Below are 20,031 nucleotides of genomic sequence, written 5' to 3' on the forward strand. Positions count from 1 at the left end.
GAGAAAAAATTTCCAATTTCATTATAGAGATTGCTGCAGGTTTAAGGAGTGACCTAGAACAAAATGCCAGCAGCATTTATATATGTATATATTTATATTTAGGCATTACATCAAATTTTATTCAGATTAATGGATCATTCCATTTCAGTGATATCATAGAATTAACAATTAGGTGTGTTTTGCATGGCATTTAAAAATAATATAAACATTGATCAATGTAATATTACAAATGTTTCTCAAACTGTACTTACTGGAGATACAGTAATTGGAAAACTGAAGTCTACTTACTATAATCAAGAGATTCAATTTCAAGAAGTAAACCTACACCACCACCACCACCACCACCACCACACACACACACACACACACACACCCTTGCTTTATCCCTGGGTACAGTTTCTTTTTTCTTTGTTCTTTTTAGATATACATGACAGTAGGGTATATTTTGACATATTATATATACACGGAGTATAACTTATTCTAAATAGGATCTCATTCTTGTGATTGTACATGATATGGAATTTCACTGGTCATATATTCATGTAAACATTGGAATGTCTTATTCATTCTACTGTCCTTCCTAATCGCATCCCTCCTCCCTTCCCTTCATTCCCCTTTTCTAATCTAATGAACTATTCCCTCCCCCGCTTATTGTGTGTTGTTTATTTTGATCAGTTTCTATAATTCCCCCATGTTCTTTAGGGCTAGCCAAGGAACCATTGAATCTCACGGCCACTAATCTCTGCTTGACTGTATTCGCTGGTTTTAATCAGCTGTCAAAAAGCAAATAAGCTGATGTAAAATCTGCAGTTCAAATCAAGTTTATGGTTAGCTTGTTATCAATGAAAACAACTTTGCTGTAATTTAAATAACCTTAAGTGTAGACTATAAAATACATACAAGATTTATGTGAACAACAAACTATGAAGCCTATCTGTCAAATATGTAATGAAACAAATTTTCAGAAGTCTCAAAGAATGCATTATTTTGAGAAAAATCATGTGTGATGAGGGTCATTACTGTGGCAGGCCTGAGTCTCTCCAGCTTGCTATGTGGAGCCAAAAATAGGTGTTGTGTTATAAATGAGGTACAATCAGAATTCCCTTAGCAATTCCACACTATAAGAAAACAAATCTATTATTTGTGGGGAGTTCAGACACATATGTTAATGTCCAAAACAAAGTTTCTTCACAATGTAGTAGTATTCATTATTATGTAGTATTTTAGTAATCAAATGTTATATTTCCTATGTAATATGTGCATAGCAATGTTTTACATACAATAAAACATTTCTTCAATCTTATTTAAAATAATACTTGGAATTGATTTGTTTTAGGCTTATATATGAAAACAAAACAAAACAGGATAAAATACCCTTACAATGCTCCTTAATAATACTACAAAAGCTGGGCATGGTGGTGCATGCCTGTAATCCCTGTGGCTCAGGAGGCTGAGGCAGGAGGATTTCGAGTTCAAAGCCAGTTTCAGCAATAGGGAGGTGCTAAGCAACTCGGTGAGACCCTGTCTCTAAATAAAATACAAAATAGGGCGGGGGATGTGGCTCAGTGGTTGAGTGGCCCTGAGTTCAATCCCTGGTACCAAAAAACCAAAAAACAACAACAAAAACAATTAAGAAAAATCTGGCAAGATTGAGTTCTTCAAAATGAAAAATATAAACTGTAAAGAAAATCTGACTATTCCTTAAACATAATCACAGTACCAAAACAGAACATTTCTTTTATTCTAAGTTTAAGCTCATTATTCTTGTATCTTTATAAGAATAGAATTGTTACCTGTAAGATAATAAGGTAAGAGGCAGCTGTGTCCAAATCCTGAGCCATCAAACATTCTTCAAACAAGTCCTTGGGGTTTCCAACAGCTGCAAAAAGGTAATTCCACAGGGCATATTCAGTCTTCCTAGCACAATGCACAACTGTCTGCAGGAAGAGGGGGAACTCGGTGATAAATTTTGCCACAGTGGGAAGTAGTGGGTCGGGAATGGGTTCCCGTGAGGTAGCTTCTTCTTCCAGCACTTCATGGAGCATGAGCTCCAGCACATGAGGGAAGTAAGGTAATGCGGCACAGGACTGAGCCAAGAGCAAGGCTTGTTCCCCGAGGTTCCTGACCAGAAGTTGACGTAGAATGTGGTGGAGGTAGATCTGAGAGGTTCTCTCCACAACACAGAAAGGGAAGAGCACCTCCAGCTGCTCCCTAGCAGTGTTCCGAGTATACAAAGAATCATAGAGTAAAGTGTCATTGACAGCACCAAGGACCAATGCATCTTCAAACAGAACCGCCAATGGATAAATATTGATATGGAAAGGCAGCATGATCCGCTGGGACAAGAAGGAATGGGGCTTGCGGTGATCCCTAGGGAAAAGGGGGAGCCAAACTTTCATCCCTGCACCACCACAGCTCAGCCAGAGGGCTTCCAGAAGGTGACGTTTTTGTTTATTTGCTCTACACGTAGTCCAGACATTTTCAACAGACTGGGCTAGTACAACAGGAGGACAGAACGGCAGCTGGAGAAGGAGACACAAGAATCAGGGTATTTTCCTGTTAAATCTGCAGGTCCATTTGTAGGTACTAGTCCCCCCCACCACACACACACACACAATGAGAGTACAATAACTTTGAGAAAACCAAAGCAATATAACCAACAACCAAAACAGAGTTAGTAATAGTACCCTGCCTTTTAAAGTATATAACTGTAAATCTAAAAAGCAAAAAACCCATAAATTCCACCAAACTATCACTAATTTCCCATTAGTTTTGCAACTAACAATACCTAGGTAATGTCTTGCCTGGAGTTCAGGACATCTTATTGTCATTTGGGGACTTATTCTTCACAAACAGCCTTATTCCCAGAGACTCAAATTTTATATACTTTCTCAGTTTCTAAATCACAATACTCTCTTTTAATTCTTTTATTCCTTCACCCTAATCTCATACCTTTCTCAAGATTTGAAATGACCTTCCCTTTACTCACAAGTTTCCTTTGGTTCGGATTACTATCCTTCTCCCGGATCTGAGGACCTGACCTGTCCCTCTGCATCATGATGAGCTGCCCTGCAAGGTTCAGCATAATGCTCTCTGCATCACGTGCCTGAAATTTTAGAAAAGAAAAATGGGTTCATACCAATTTATAGGTTTTTTTTGGTGTCCCCTCAATCCATAAGTTATGTAGATGAAACAACCAACAGTATTGATTGAGGTTGTACTAATAAGCTCTGTGGGAATACAAGCAGCTTCCTGGCTAGAGTGGAACAAGGCTAATTAATGAGCCATACCAGTGAACATAAAATTGAAAGTAGAGCTGAATCTTGGAAAATCTAAAAAAACTTAAGTAGTTCATAAAAAATGAGAGATCATTTTATTATTCTAGCTGGCACTGCTTAAGAAGGCATAAAGGATGAGGTGGGAAAGATTAGAAAACATACACGGGTAGAAGAGAAAGGGTTGGTACTCTGGTTAAAGCATGAAATGTAAATGAAGACATGGAGCTAGGATAGAACAGCTCTAATGGTAAAGTGAAACAATTGTGCAAGACTAGGGATATTATGAAATTAAAGCTGGAGAGCCACAGATCTTCAAGGGCTTAGAAATCCAGGTAAAAAAGTAACAGGAAAGAACTCACTATGTATGGTTCTCAAATAAGGGAATTAATGAAAAATCTGAGTTAATAAGGATGGATTACTGGGGAGAAGCAGACACATGAGTGTTGACAGGGATTTCTCTGTCTCTTTTATGGACAGCTTAATTTTAGAGAGCCTAGCATAATGATTTTCTCTTGAAACTTATGACCCAGTCTAAACAATTATGAATATTAAAGTTTGAGAAGCATTGTTTCAAAGCAAATCTCAGATGAAATAATTTTCACTTCTAAAGAGGAAAAGCATTTTGATTTAAAAACAAAAAACAAAAATTTACTACTATACTAGGCATGAAAGGTAGAAAAAGAGTATTGCACCAAACATTATTTCAAGTTACTGAATCTAGGTGAGGTACCACAGAAATTCAGGTTATCACCAACACAAGTTAGAAAAGACAAGTCAGGGGAGTGAAAAAGTATGTTCCTTCACATTCCATTAAACTGAAAGAACTTTGCAACTTTCACGTAGAACTATTGTGAGTGACAACTGGATCAGAGTTGAACATGCCACCATAATAAGCATAAGGGTAAGTTTGGTAAACTGAAGGAAACAGATGAGGCAAAGTATATGGAGGTGAGAGGTAGAGAGACCATTGTCTGAGCTTTTTAAGGCAAGAAGAAAAATAGGGAAGCACAATAGCACACAAACCAAAACAAGAAAGAATTTCAGGAAGGAAAGAGTGACTATTCACAAGATGTAGGATTATTTCCCAGGCTCTAATGTTTGCTGGCTGGATGAATTTAAGTTGCCAGTATTACCTAGGGTTCAGTAAAGGAAAAAAGTAGAGTACCTCTAAGAGTTAGGCACTTAGTAAAAAGTACCTAGATGATAGAGGAAAAACATAAATACAAACATGAATCAAGATAATATGACTGTCGGAACTGGCATATAGTCATATCCCTCAAATACTTCAAACAGACCCTGAAAACGTTTTACTGAAATGCACTACAATAATGACTAATATTCATAATGACCATCTTAAAATTTAAGATGATAGATTTTACCCTACATTTGACATATTTAATTAAAAAAAAGAATATACTTCTCTCCTCTTTACAAAGTAGACTTTTTTGGGGGGGCGGGGGGTCCTGGGGATTGAACTCAGGGGCATTTGCTACTGGGCCACATCCTTAGCCCTATTTTTTTAAAAATATATTTTTGGTTGTACGTAGACACAATACTTCTATTTCATTTATTTATTTTTACGAGGTGCTGAGGATTGAACCCAGTGCTTCACACGTGCCAGGTGTTCTACCGCTGAGCCACAACCCCAGCCCCCTATTTTATATTTTATCTGGAAACTGGGTCTCACTGAGTTGCTTAATGCCTCGCTTTTGCTGAGGCTGGCTTTGAACTCATGATGCTCCTTCCTCACAGAGTAGATATTATTAGTATTTACTCAATCAGTACTTTCTATTGAAAATATTATAGGTATATGCAATAGTACTCCCAGGAAACCTTAATGAACTTATAGAACAAGCAGGGGTATCTGTATGCTCAAAATCCTAAACCTGAAGGAACTCAAAACACCATTTCTTAGCCTAAAAACTTCCAGTTGGATGGTTCTCTGTGGGAGTTTCAGGAGCTCAAGAAGGAGCTCACTCTCTCATAAGAGGCTATTTGACTATTGAACAGTTCTCACTGTTATTACTTTTTAAAATCTTTACTACTAAATCAAGACTTTCTTTGCTGTAGTATTCTTGGTCTTCCTCCCACACCAGATATAATCAGTTTCACTTCTGTTATATTTCAACTTACTACTTAATCTGCTCTTCATAAGTTAAGCATCTTCTCTTCAAGAAAGGCCTCTTTTAAGAGGTTACAATGGTGTATTCAGTACTACTGATACCACTGATTGCCTTCTATATCTGCAATATACAAAGTTCCTGGTTTTTGGCAATACTGAGGATTGAATTTTTTTTGTACTGGGGATTGAATCAAAGGGTGCTTTGCCAGAATTATATTCCCAGCCCTTTTAATTTTAAGACAGAGTCTTGCTAAGTGGCTTAGAGCCTCACTAAACTGCTGAGGCTGGCCCTGAACGTGTGATCCTCCTGCCTCAGCCTCCTACTACCATTAACCTAGATCATTATAATGGTCTCCCAACTGCTCTTCCTTCATGCAGTTTTGCCCAGTTCATTTCTTTACAGTTAGAGCAAACATTATAAAACTTTAAAACACTTTAAACTTGAAGATGAAGTCTAAAGTTATCAATATTATCTATAAGACTCACATTCTCTCGCATACCCTATGTCCCAGAAATTTTAACTTCCAGAATGTGTAATGTTCTCTTGTATATAAGCCTTTGCATTACTGTTCCTTCTGCCTGAAATTCTTCCTCTTTGCTTAAACAATCTCTACTCATTCTCTAGGTTTCAATTTACATTTTCTTTGTTTGTTTTTTTTGGTGGTGCTAGGGATTGAACCAAGGGCCTCTGCATGCATGGCAAGTACTCAGTTACCTCTGAGTTATACTTCCAGCTGAGGTTTCAATTTAAATGGTACAGAAATCCTGATTGTTTAGACTATATCAGGTTTTTGGTTTATTCTCTCACAGTAACCTATATTTTACTTTTTGATATATATATATAATACACACATATACACAAACATCATAAGACATATATACATAGATATATATATTACAAGAACAATTAATTATTCATGTAATTTAATATTGAGCAGAAATCAGGTCTGTTTAATTTGCTACTGTAACCTGGCATATTCATACAAGATACATTCTAAATATTTAATATTTATTTGTTGAACAAATAAATAGTTTCTATGATCAACTTAAAATACTAAAGACGGAGATGTAAACTTCAAGGAGTTTTGATAATGGGATGGTACCTGCTGTGGCATTTTCAAGGTGATTCCATTCTCTGTACTCACTGATGTCAGAGTGACAGATACTACCAGAAAAGGGTGAGGAATGTAGCGTGACATGGAGACTTCCTGAAGAACTTGAATACCAGCCATAGTATTTGAACTGTAAAAACAAAAAGAAACTCTGGTAGCTCAACAATGCTAACAATGTTTGTTTGTTTGTTTGTTTTCATTTCTGCTACTATATAGTAGTAGAATTCATGTTTAGAAAGACCCCAAAGTTCCTATTGTCCTCTCCTCCCTAAATGTCCTTCAAAAATGATTAACAATATTGTCCTTCAATAATGAAAGACCCAAAGAACACATATGGGGATAAGAGAGGGGGGAAAAAAAAGGGACAAGACTTTGGAGTAAAGGAAAAAATAAAACAAAACAACAACTGAGGAAGAATCTGTAAAAATAGAAATATTTAAGGGATAAAAACTGAATGGTTGAGGAAGGATAAAGGTTGAATTACTGAGGTTAATAATATATCTTAATTTTTATGTGTGCATTACCAATCACTGGGCTACTTCAGCAAATACATCCTTCACAGCTATGTAAACAAATAAGCATACCTCCAAGAACAAAATAAAACTCAAGAGATGTTGTCTGAATGCTGCAAGTTGGACCAGATGCCAAGAACAATATGAGGCCATTTGTAATAGCAGCAGGACTTTTGCTTTATCCTGTTCTAGACTACTATCATCTAGCACAGTGGAAATGAAACTGAGTATGCTAAGTATATGCTTCCTGAAGCTGTAAAACCGTGGAATGCCTTCAAATTTCCCAAGTGTCTGGAACTTATTTTCAAGGCTGTGAAAAATTTAGCATTTTAGGGTTTACCTCAGCTGAAACTAGATTTATTTATTTATTTTTTTTAAGATAGAGTGAGAGAGGGAGGGGGGGAGAGAGAGAGAGAGAGAATTTTTTTTAATATTTATTTTTTAGTTTTCGGCGGACACAACATCTTTGTTTTGTATGTGGTGCTGAGGATCGAACCCGGGCCGCACGCATGCCAGGAGAGCGCGCTACCGCTTGAGCCACATCCCCAGCCCCTGAAACTAGATTTAAAAAAAATAAATCCAGGAAGATTAGCTGAAGATAGAGCAGGCTATGCTATTTCTTTTTCTTTTTTTTTTTTCACAGCTACTACATAAATATTACTAATTAAAACTCCTTGCATTTTTGACTTCTAAAAAAGGGAAACTAAATACAAAGATAGAAAAACTGTTTTGAGGGGAAAAAAAAACCTACAGAGGAAAAACAATAAATAGGAACAGAAAGTGACTTGTCGTATACTATAACTTACCCATCAGATTTTCTTTCAATACTGTAAAGGCATATTGAACAGTCTGCTCTAAATACTATTACCATGTCCCGGAAGACACTCAGCAGTAATGTTTCTGCTTGTGTCTTGGTGACATGAGCAAAGGCATTGTCCAGATTTGATGTTCGCAAGTATACTCTGAGCTGCAGAAGAAAATTATAAAAATGAAATGGCTAAATACTTTAGACAAACCGTTTTTTTTTTGGGGGGGGGGTGGTGCTGGAGATTGAACTTTGTGCATGTGAGGCAAGCACTCTACCAAATGAGCTATATCCCCAGCCCCCCAAACTGCTTTTTATTTATTTACTTTTTTCAAGTAATAATTAAAAGACCTAAGAAAGCTTTAACAATAAATGAGTTCTGTTTATATTTTGGCAAGCTAGGTTCATTTTACAGATAAAAGATAAAGAGATCAAAACTGTGAATGCAATATTTTGAGACATTCCTATTAGACTTGTATATTTAGATCTAATATAATGAGCCTAGCAGTTTCTCAAAACAATCATATAATCAATACATTAATAAAGCTATCTTTTATTTATTTATTTTTGGTACTGAAGATTTAACCCAGGGCACTTTACTGCTGAGCTACATCTCCAGGCCTCCTTCTTTTTTATTTTGAGACACGGTCTTGATAAGTTGCTGAGGGCTGGTCTCAAACTTGTGTTGCTTCTACCTCAGCCTCTTGAATCACTGGGATTACAGGTGTGTGTCTGATTAACAAACCTGTCTTTAAGAAATTGAAGAAATAGAAGAAGAAGAAGAAGAAATAGAAGAAGGAGGAGGAGGAGGAGGAGGAGGAGGAGGAGAAGGAGGAGAAGGAGAAGGAGGAGAAGGAGAAGGAGGAGAAGGAGAAGAAGGAGAAGGAGAGAGAAGGAGAAGGAGGAGAAGGAAGAGAAGGAGAAGGAGGAGAAGGAGAAGAAGGAGAAGGAGGAGGAAGAGGAGGAGGAGAAAGAAGGAGAAGGAGGAGAAGGAGAAGGAAGAAGAAGGCGGCGGTGGCCCTGGGTTCAATCCTCAGCACCACATAAAAATAAATAAATAAAATAAAGGTATTAAAAAAATCTTATAAGAGAGGGGCTGGGTTTTAGTTCAGTGGTAAGAACACTTGCCTAAAACACATAAAAATCATAAATAAAATAAAGGTATTGTGTCCATCTATAACTAAAAACAATTTTTAAAAAATCTTATAGGGGATGTCTATGAGATACATTCCTTAGAAAAGGCTATCTGAGAAATCCCATTTGTTACTTAAAAAATTTAAAAAATATAGTAACCTGAAAAATTTAAAATATATTACCTGAAAAAATAATCCCATTAGCTAAAATGTTAATTATTAATTAAAAAATAAAATATTTTGTTTAGTTTTCAATTGGTTATTTTCTATATAAAATTACATAGTGCTTATTAGGTCTAAAATATAAAGATCTATTATTTCTAAGAGAAAATAAAACCTACCTCTTCTTGATGGTCACTTATATTATAACATGCAAGTACCATAAAATCATTCCACCAGGCTAAACCACCAGTCACAATCATATTTTGCTCCTTAAAAGAAAAATTTAAAAAATATTTTTACTTTAAGTTACCAGAAAGTACTATAAAGTAACAAAGTATTCTTAGGCAAAGAAAGCTCAAATTATTTCTGCTTTAATCTCTCCCTTGAATTATTACTCCAGGGACTTTAATAATAACGCTTCATATTCTAAGTTTAAAAATAAATACTTCTGTAAGGAAGCAAATACACTGATGTATCATTTAGCATCATTATTCCACATCCAAGAAACATGGATTAAAATTCTGGTTTTAACATTCATCAGATGAGCAACACCTGTTTCTCTTTTATCAAATGGTGAATAACAATAATGCCCTGTGTTGAGATAATATACAGAAAGGACCCTAAAATGACTGACACAAAAAAGCAACTATAAATGCCATTTCAACTATAAATGCCATTTCCCTTTTTTGGGGGGGTGGGGTGGGGTATTAGGTATTAAATTCAGGAACATTCAACCACATAGCCACATCCCCAGCCCTATTTTGTTTTTTATTTAGAGACAGGGTATCACTAAATTGCTTAGCACCGTGCCTTTGCTGAGGCTGGCTATGAACTGGCAATCCTCCTGCCTCAGCCTCCTGAGCTGCTGGGATTACAGGCATGTGCCATGCCCGGCCCATATTCTTCTCTTCTTCCAATTTGATTCTTGCAAAATCCAACTTCATGCACATATGTATGTGATATATATATATATATTCTACAATTACATCACACAGCTAAGCAGAGAATGATCTCAAAATTTTGTGGAAATTTATTCTCATCACATTTGATGGACACAATATTGAGATTAAATTCTTAAACTAAATAATTATTGTTACTGATCTTAACAAGAATAAAAATTAAGCCATTTCAATACAAGTCCCATTATCAAATTATCAAATACTTTATTAAAATCAGCTCACAGATATTATCCAGTATCAGTTTCTCATATATGACTTTCAGTTTTTATAAGTAAATAGTAGTTTACTGTACAGTATAATTATTTTATATTATAATTCTTCTATACTTTGGGAAATTGGTTTTTAATTTGAAAAAGACTAACCTGAGTAATGTTTCCAAAAAGTTTCCATTTTTTGGTGAGTAAAGAGTAATGTGCAAAACCAAACTTGCCAACCACAGCAATATTTTGTCCAAGTTTATCAATAGCTGAAAACTGTTAAAAAAAAATTAAGAACTCTTTGCAAACTTACACACTTTAATAGGCATACAGTGGTTAATACTATGTAAGGTAAACAGACTTAATAAGTGCTTGCTAAGTGAATTTTACATAAAATGTTAAATTAAAAATCCAAATATTTATAGTAATATATGACAAAATTAGATGTTAATACCCTAGCAATGTATAAAGGATCAGGTATAAAAATTTTACTCTTATCAATATACCCACTGAAGGGCTCAATTCCCAGAAAGCCTCTTGCAACAAATGCTATTCAACAAAGTTAACACCAACAAAATAACAACTCACCCGTATAGGCCAATTGCTTTCTAGATAGGTACTGGAAATCTATAGAAAATAACACATCAGTTTGGTAAGATTTAGGAATTATATTTAAAATTTAAAGCATTAATTTATCACAATATGAGATTCGGCTTCCCGAGAGTGGCTATTAATAGCAGAGCACTTGGAATTTACCATTTATATATGAGTCAATATTTCTCATCTCATGTCTTAAACAGCTCCAAATTCTAGACATCAGGTTTTCATCTTTCCCCTTCACACTGCTTTTTTTTGGGGTAGTACTAAACTCAATAAACATAGACCAATGAGTTATTTAGAGAAGCATTCCTGAGAGTAGCCATGAACTGCACAGATGAGCAGTTTTGGTTTGCTAACGTGAATAATTTCCACAACCTCATCAAATAAAATTACAGCCTCAGCAAGAGTTTTGATTTTTAATGGAAATACTTTGATTACATTTATGTTTTTCTGATTAATAAATAATACAAAAATGTACAAAGTACAAAATAAAATTGTTGCTTAGGGACAACTAGTAGTTTTTAATCTATCCTCTAAACAAACATCTGTAAAAAGGTAAGAGTATGTTTAAGCTACTATTAGTTTCTTGGAATGTTCAACTTAAACTATAAGAACTCTTAATATATATTACAGATACTAAGTTTTTACTTTCAGCATCATTGGTAAATATATTTTCCATGTTATCTGTTTTCCATCTTCGTACATGGTGGTATCCTTGTATCATTGTAACAAAACTATCTGTGGGACATAAATGTGGATTAAGTAAATTCTAGTTCTACTGAGACTCCTATCTTTCTACTGGCCCACTAATTCCATAGTTTTCATGAGCACTTGTGAGAGTGGAGTGTAAATTAACAGAAAAATAGAACAAAGGGAAGAATCTTCAGCTCCTGTAAAAAAAAAAAGCTTCAATTCATTCATATTTAATTTTACTCAGGAAAAAAATGATCATAAATTTTAAAAAGAACTCAAAATTAGAAAGCCATGTTTACATGAATCAAATCTAAGAAAACTGTGTAATGTGAAGACAAAATAAAAATCAAGTAAAAACAATGCTGAAACTGTATTTAACCTTGATAAAATTTATTCATAAAACTATTTGTTAAACTTCTCTTGGCTACTAAATTAACTAAATTAAATAGCTGTTAATACATTAGGAAGTTCTTAAACCCCAGTACTGTGTGTGCAAGCCTACTTATAGAATTAAAGATAATTGTGTCATTGATATATGCTAGAAGAATGCGTCACTTGAATCTTAACAAATATGCTACACTGTTCAGTGTAAAATTCACTATGATGGGAAAAATTAGTGCAGAATAATGGTAAACTTCAGGTAATAACATGGTGGTAAAATAAAAGTTAAAAGCAATTTTCTTTTTTGCAGAGCTGGGGATTGAATCTAGGGCCTTACACATGTAGGCAAGTAAAAAAGTACTGAGCTTCATCCTCAGCCCCAGTTGAGAGCACTTTTTATTAGCCTGTAAGTAAAACTCCCTTTTCCCCCTTACAATTAAGAACAATAGTTACATGAAGAAGGATGTAATAGATGTACTTGAGTACAATTGCCCCTGTTACCCAAGATGCTAAAAAAAAAATCCTGTAACTACCCAAACTTTGATGTATCACTAGTACTTATGAAACATGTGTTAGAGGGTAATGCAGGAGCTGGAATCTCATTGCAAAAGTGGTGTATAACATAAAGTTTCTAATTATGGGAAGTCAAAGTTAAACCTTACCAAATGATTGCACTCCAATGAATATTTTATACATGAAAACAATTTATTATTTTAATTTGAAAAAGTCTAAGAAGTATTGGGCACAGTGGTGTACACCTGTAATCCTTGGGAGGCTGAGGCAGGAGGATCACAAGTTCAAAGCCAGCTTTAGCAATTGAGTGAGGCCCTAAGCAACTCAGCAAGATCCTGTCTGTAAATAAACTATAAAAAGGGCTGGAGATGTGGCTCAGTGGTTAAGCACTCCTGGGTTCAATCCCTGATACAAAAAAAAAGTCTAAGAAGTACCAAAAATTACAAATGGTTTATTTTTAAAACTCAAGATATATAAGTTTAAAATGAATGCAGGTATTTGTCTAAAGATATTATAAAATACACTGGAACAAAAACTTGTATTTTCCCTAGTAGGTCACCTTTATTGATCTACGTGTCATCTGAACTCTGAACTCTATACCTAACATGGAGAATAGGAAATGGTAGAAATAAGACGTAGCTAATGAATAATGAAGAAACAGAGGTCAAGAACACATACTCAGAGCTCAGAAGTCATGCCACATCATTGGGAAACTGTGTGCTAAGGTACAGAAAGAATCTTTACCCTTACTGTATGATTTTCCAATCTCTTTTTTATAGTGGGGTGGGGGGTAGTTATTGGACATTTAACGTAGGGCTTCATGCATGCTAGACAAGCACTCTACCACTGAGCTACATATCCCCAGCCTCCAGTCTCTCTCTCTCTCTCTCTTTAAAGCCATTCTCTAAAATCCTATGCCTGCCTAGACTAGTTTTATAACTGGTGAGACATGGAACCCAGCCTTTTAGCAAATTTGATCTGTGACAAATACCACACCTATTATACTTGATACATATTGCAGGATAGCTAATCATTTGTAAGTAAAACAGCCTTTAAGATCCACAGCTGACATTCCTAACATGGTGTCTGATATACCATTGGTACTACCCACATTTTGTGAAGGTTATTCTTTCCAGGTATTAGAGCCAGTTAACAAAAACCGATAACCACAGAACACTGGATAATAATTAATGCATCTTTCAGAAATCATACAAAATACTGAGCATTAAAATAAATGGCATCTGAGAAGAAACATAGCTTAAAACTAGAAGGTTTTCTCCAGGCACAGTGGTGCTCGCTTGTAATCCCAGCAGCTCGGGACATTGAGGCAGGAGGATGGAAAATTCAAAGCCAGCCTCAGCAAAACTGAGGTGCTAAGCAACTCAGTGAGACCTTGTCTCTAAATAAAATACAAAATAGGGTTGAGAATGTGGCTCAATGGTTCAGTGGCCCTGACTTCAATCCTTGGTACCCCCTCCCCCTCAAAAAAACCACAAAAACCAGGTTTTCATTTTTAAAACTTTTCATATTGTGCTCTCATTACTTTCTAAAATTTTAACCATGAAAAATCAGGTCAAATAAGTAAACAAATAAATAAAAGCATGCTTCGCTGCCAGCTATGAACACTGCTTCTGACAAGGGTGTATTTTTTGTTTTATCTTTAAAGGAAAACAATGAACATAGAGTCTTCTACTAAGGAAGTTACGAAGTACAAGATAGGGCTTTAATAAGAAAAAGCCCCAGTGTTCTAAGTAAGGAACAGAAACAGCAGTAGAATTAGTTGGGGCTCATTAGATGAACTCTAGCTATTCAAGAAGCATATAAAGTACAAATCACACAAACAAATCAACTTTGATGGAGAATGTGGTCTTATCCTGGAAAAGATATGTTGAAAGGGGAATCAAACCAGGCACTCATGTTTCCTCAGAGTCATCAGTACTGGCTTTAAAGCCTAGAAAGTAAAGATTTAGCATTATGCAGACACTGTAAAGCACCCTACTGAAAGATCACCATTAACTCTGCATTGAATCACTGTGTTAGCAAAGTATAGGGCAACTCCAAATAAACATATTGCCTTTTAGGCAAATTCTAAGTTTTAGCCCAAGGTTAATAGTATATGATTCAACATTTTTAGTACCTACATTTGAATATAGATTAGACTTGTTAGGTCACAGTAAAGATAGGTCTGCCATTACTCTGCTGTGTGACCTTGGTAAGTCACATAACTTCCCTGAGCTTTGGTTTCCTCATGTATAAAATCCAGTCGGACTATGATTTCTAAGGTCCTTCCAGCTCTAAAAATTCTATGAATCTATTATAATTTAATTGTTTTGGAAGTACAACTGTAGCAATGTTTTCAAGGAAACTGGAAAACCGAGTTAAAACTCAGGTTTATAAAGTTTATCTTTCTAGATGTCTTCCCCTAACAAACAGAATGATAGAAGAAATCTTGTTAGTATCTAAAGTCCTCAAAAATCAGTGTCATATGCTTTTCTTATTGGATGACTCACAGATGGCTAGAATCACTGAATTTTTGAGCTGGAAGGAAATTCAAATTTGTTATTGCCTCATGGATTTTGAGTTCCAGACCTACCTTCTTTGATCCTCTGCTCTACTTGGCTCTCTGGTAACACAGACCTGGCTAGGCAGAACTGGCATTGATGCTAGGTCAGTGTAGAATGAATAGTTCAAAGTATGGGGAAATGAAAATAGCAGAGAAATGGCTATAGGAGAGAAGGGAGCAGTGGAAAATTTTAGTCAAGGAAGTAGCTGACGCAGTTCTATTTAAAAATTGTTACTAATTATAAAATGGTATGTACATTGTTTGAGTCTGTTTATTAATGTAAATTAAATACATTTTCTTCTAGTGTATACCACATGTCAATGTAGGAGATATTTCTCCTTTGACCTTTCACATAATGACCATTTTTCTGTCTCTTATTATCTCCAAAGTCAACTGAAAATAATATGAAAGCTGAAGTAAGCTAGTTAGGTACAGGTATAGAGAGCGGAAGGCAAAGAATTGTGGAAATAGAAAGTAACTGAAGTAAATTCATCCAAGAGTAGGCTCTGAGGCATTGTGGTATAAAAGGAGAAAAGAAAACATTCAGGACTTTGAAATTGTATATGCAAGTTTCTCTTAAAAAACTTCAATTTATTGAATTCCCAATTTAATTTTAATTGTCATCAAAATTCAGAATTAATCTTCATGTTAAAGGCCAATTTATCAGAATTATTAAAAGAAACTGCTAAAAGTGATCAGAATGAGTGAATAATTTGGAACAAGATTAAATATTAGTAAAATTATCAAAAATAAAGTTCTAGAATTATCATAATTTTTACAATTTGGGTCCACTGTCAGGTGATTAACCTCAATTTGGCCCCATCAGGATTATAAGGTCAGCTGTAGAGGGTCAACATTGCCACTTTCACAGTGACTACACTTTTGCCTCTGTAAATCCACAGAGTTATCTTATGTAAAACAGGTCCTGAAAATAAAATAGTTATCTTCAATGAGAGGGCAAAATAATGAACTTAAAAGCAGGTGAGGAAACAATTTGTATCAAGTGGAAAGAGAAGACAACAGGACAAGAACATAGAAAAGCAGAAGAGTGATGTGATAGTCAAAAAGGTTAAAAATATTTAGTTTTCTAAAATTAAAACAAATGAAATACTTAAAAATCTGTTCCAAGTGATATCTTACTAAGGACTGAATCACTAGTAATTAGTAAACGAACACTTACCTGTACAACATGCCAATGTCGATGTCCAAGTAAAGTGCTTAAACCCTGGGACTCTAAACCTCCATCTGCAAATGGGCTATTTTCCAGCCTCGGCTTATGCTGAGTGTGTGAAGAACTTCTGGGATTCTGGGTCTGAGAGGGCTCTCCACAGTTCAAGTACAAGCGATCCTCTCCCTGAAGCAATACCTGCTCTTGGTTACTCTAGATAAGGAAAGAGGAAGAAGAAGAGCAAAGAAGAAAAGCAAATAAAAATAACCCAATATTTGGAAGGGAAAATTAAGTAATGCATAGATTCACTTTTATTATAGAAAACATATTATGTACCTCAATGTTAATTTTCTTCACAGAGGACAAAGACTACATAATGATCTCAGCACAGTTATATTTAGAGAGAATAGGCAATGTTTTAATTTTATTTAATTTTATTTTCCAGTGTAAATAAAATCTTTGTTAAGGTCTGCTTTATTGTATAGTTGTAAACATGCCTAAGTTTATAACTGCTATAGTAGTACCTTTCATTACTATTTGAAAATGGCAATGATAAGAGAGATTTTTACATCTGAAAAATTGAATATGACTACTCATTATTTAGTTTACAAATTAGTTTTACAGAAAGTATGCTTTTAAGAAACTGTCTGATCAAAGACGTGTTTCTTTTTGTATTCTTATCCATGTGCTTACATGTAACAAAGGGGATAGGTCAGGGATAATTGGATGCTGGAGGATCTTCTAAACCATGCGGAAGAGGAAAAGCCTAAGCCTATAGTTTGGGATCAGAAAAATTCAAATATCAGTGAATGTTTAGTTAGTGTCAAGGACACTTTACAAGTCTAAGAATAGCCAGACAAATAAAGGAGTTTTACTTTTTAATATGTTCTGGTTTTCAATTAAAGGGCCAGTGTATTCACAAGTGGGTAGATTCTTGGCACCCTATCCCTTCACCTTTCCATTATAGTCCAAATATTATACTGACATAAAACTCAAGGTTGCTATAAAATTACTGTTAAGGAGGGAAAATACTCTGTTCTTATCTTCCTGGGGTTTCTTAATTTTCAACTTCAGTAATGGGATCTGATATTCAGACTATTTTTTTTATAATATTTTTCAATGTATTATAAATGCAAATTCAATTCAATTGTTTTACTAAACATCTTTAAACAGCCCTTAATACTAAGGTACTAAGATTTGCATTCCCAAAATGTAACCTATATTATCATTATATATCAGCAATATATAATATTACTATATATTATTTCAGATTGACAAGCATGGGGAGTTTATAATTTGGGACAATGTTTCCTGAAGCAGTATCTTAGACATACTTTCTTCCAAGTGTTCATTAAGAATTGATGGTTGATTAGGCATGGGGAACACTGTCTTTTATTTATTTTTAAGTATTGGGGATTAAACTCAGAGGTAGTGACACTACCTTAACTTTTTGCTTTTTATTTTGAGAAAGGATTTCATTGAACTGCCCAGATTGGTCTCAAACTTGTGATCTTCCAACCTCAGCCTCCCAAGTCACTGGGATTGCAGGCATGCATGACTGGGCCTGATGTAACTGTGCTTTTTTATATTTCAACTCCTAGGTTTTCATGATGCATATGAGCATATTTGAAACTCTTGATCCCTTCAATAAATACATTTCTACAGCTTTGTCTTAAGGCCTTTATTTCATACTTAGGTAAAAATGGAACTTTTTTTTTTTTTTTTAAATCCCATGGAACTGCTAATATTTCTCATGAGTAGTGTGGTGAAATTCTTTGGGAAATTCTATTCAGATTAAGACTAAATTATTAAAGTTATTCAACATACAAACATTGTTTTCCCACTTGTTACCCTATTTAAAAAACAAAATGCCTTAAAAACAACAACAACCCCCCCCCCCACCTAAAACCCTACAAACAAAAAACCAAAACTCTAAAGTATGTTCAGAAATGATTTTGGTATAAATTTATTATAAAGTGTAAGAATCACAAGAATATGCACAAAGGAAGGTAATATGCCAATTTTAGGTATATACTTGCTGTCCATGGTTTATGAAGAAAGGTCTGAATTCTGATTTGAAAGGCACTAAAGAAATCAGAGTTTTAAATACACTTACCATACAAGGGTTTACAGTGAGGACACTCTTGATAAACTGAAATAGCAGAATGCTGGGCTGTTTAACTATATTTCTGAGGTCAGATTCAATTTCAATGTGTTGAGAACCAAATCCACTGATTACCCATAGGTGATAGCCTTCTGCACCCCAGCTCTTAGAGGGAGGAAGAGGGAGAAAAAAAGCAAAAGCATTAAAAGGGTCTTGTTATCCTTCCCTAACTTCAGTCAATATCTGAAATACCCAATGAGGCACTGACTTCTGAAAGTTGCAGAACCCATGACAGATAAGAATGATATCTTCTAGTACACCTTAGCTATCTTCAGAGAAATCATTACCACTGTCCTCTACCTAGAATGGTCAAACCACTAAATACCATTCTTAGCTTCAATTTCAGTATCACAATCCTAAGGAATACCTATTGCTTTCTGTAACTTCTCCATTAATTGAATTTAGTTAACCTCTTAAATACAGAAGATGTATTTTATTTTTTTTGGTACTGGGAATTGAACTCAGGAGAACGCGACCACTGAGCTACATCCCCAGTCCTATTTTGTATTCTATTTACAGTCAGGGTTTCATTGAGTTGTTTAGTGTGCCTGGCTTTTGCTGAGGCTGGCTTTGAACTCACGATCTTCCTGTCTCAGCCTCCCTAGCTGCTGGGATAATAGGTGTGCGCCACCGCACCTGGCAAAAGACATAGTTTTATATAGAGCAAAAAACAGTGGAGTGGAAGCTGAGACTACAGTTTTCATTTTAGATGGGCTTTTGTTATATTATCATAGCCAGGCTATCTGGTTTATCAAAGTGTTTCTTCCTCTGTAAAATGAGAAGTTTCAAATAAAATTCTCTAGGCATGTTCAGTTTTAATATTCTATAACTAAATTTCATGACATAATTTTTAAAAGATTAGTTATTTTCGATCTGTAAGAAAATGGTAAGGGTGGAGGCAGGAGGGAGTCTTGCAAAATTTCAAGAGCTTAACAGAATTTTTATGTTTTCCCACGATAAACTTGTACAAGCTAATTAAAATGTTCAGATTCTTAGTTTGTGGCTGAAATATCAACTCAGCAAGGCTGATAACACTACCATTTGCCATTCAGAAGCACTGACTAGCAGTCACAGAAATTCTCTCTGGTAGAAAACTTATTTTAAATATGGAGATGGGCTATAATCCCAGCAACTCAGGAGGCTGAGGCAGGAGGATCACAAGTTCAAAACCAGCTTCAGCAACTTAGTGAGACACTGTCTTAATAAAAATCGAATGGGCTGGGGATGTGGCTCAATGGTTGAATGCCCCTGGGTTCAATCCCTGGTAGTAAATAAACAAACAAACAAATAAAAATAAAATAAGGAGGCAAGGTGAAACAGCAAAAGGGCTTGTTGGTGGTGAATGGCAACCATAGTGATTTTAACTCTTGGAGAAATCCAAGATCAGAAAATGCCTTCCTCTGTATAATAAAATAGAAGGTTAATGATAAGTCTCATAGCCACTAATTTCATAAGGATGATACCAAGAGATGCTATGCAGCAAGAAAATAGTTTTATGTAAAGACAGGGGTTATATATCATTATTTTTTCAGAAATTTGAAAATAAGTAATAAATTAATTATTAACAATAGTGACTATAATTCTCTTGACAAACATCTATGAAAAGTTTTAAGAATGTGTTTAAGTAATGCACAGGTACATGTCTTCCAGGAAATATGCTCAAAGTACA

At 35.0% G+C, this 20,031-nt stretch overlaps 1 protein-coding gene across 5 annotated transcripts in view; it reads right to left on the minus strand.

Moving 5' to 3' along the window:
• Positions 1-20,031, minus strand: part of Ric1 (RIC1 homolog, RAB6A GEF complex partner 1) — a 91,769-nt gene that overhangs the window by 14,178 nt on the left and 57,560 nt on the right. For 4 of the 5 annotated variants that reach the window (XM_015492828.2, XM_048806806.1, XM_048806807.1 and 1 more), the window contains 9 exons: positions 18,315-18,467; positions 16,211-16,411; positions 10,869-10,907; positions 10,446-10,556; positions 9,304-9,393; positions 7,831-7,991; positions 6,504-6,642; positions 2,990-3,106; positions 1,794-2,522 (listed from right to left, as the gene is read on the minus strand). In XM_015492828.2, the coding sequence (XP_015348314.2) occupies positions 1,794-2,522; positions 2,990-3,106; positions 6,504-6,642; positions 7,831-7,991; positions 9,304-9,393; positions 10,446-10,556; positions 10,869-10,907; positions 16,211-16,411; positions 18,315-18,467 (1,740 nt within the window). The remainder of the gene's footprint in view (positions 1-1,793; positions 2,523-2,989; positions 3,107-6,503; positions 6,643-7,830; positions 7,992-9,303; positions 9,394-10,445; positions 10,557-10,868; positions 10,908-16,210; positions 16,412-18,314; positions 18,468-20,031) is intronic. The other variant, XM_048806808.1, reaches the window with a different exon arrangement.

This window comes from Marmota marmota, unplaced genomic scaffold (genome assembly GCF_001458135.2).
Source record: "Marmota marmota marmota unplaced genomic scaffold, marMar, whole genome shotgun sequence".
NCBI lineage: Eukaryota > Metazoa > Chordata > Mammalia > Rodentia > Sciuridae > Marmota > Marmota marmota.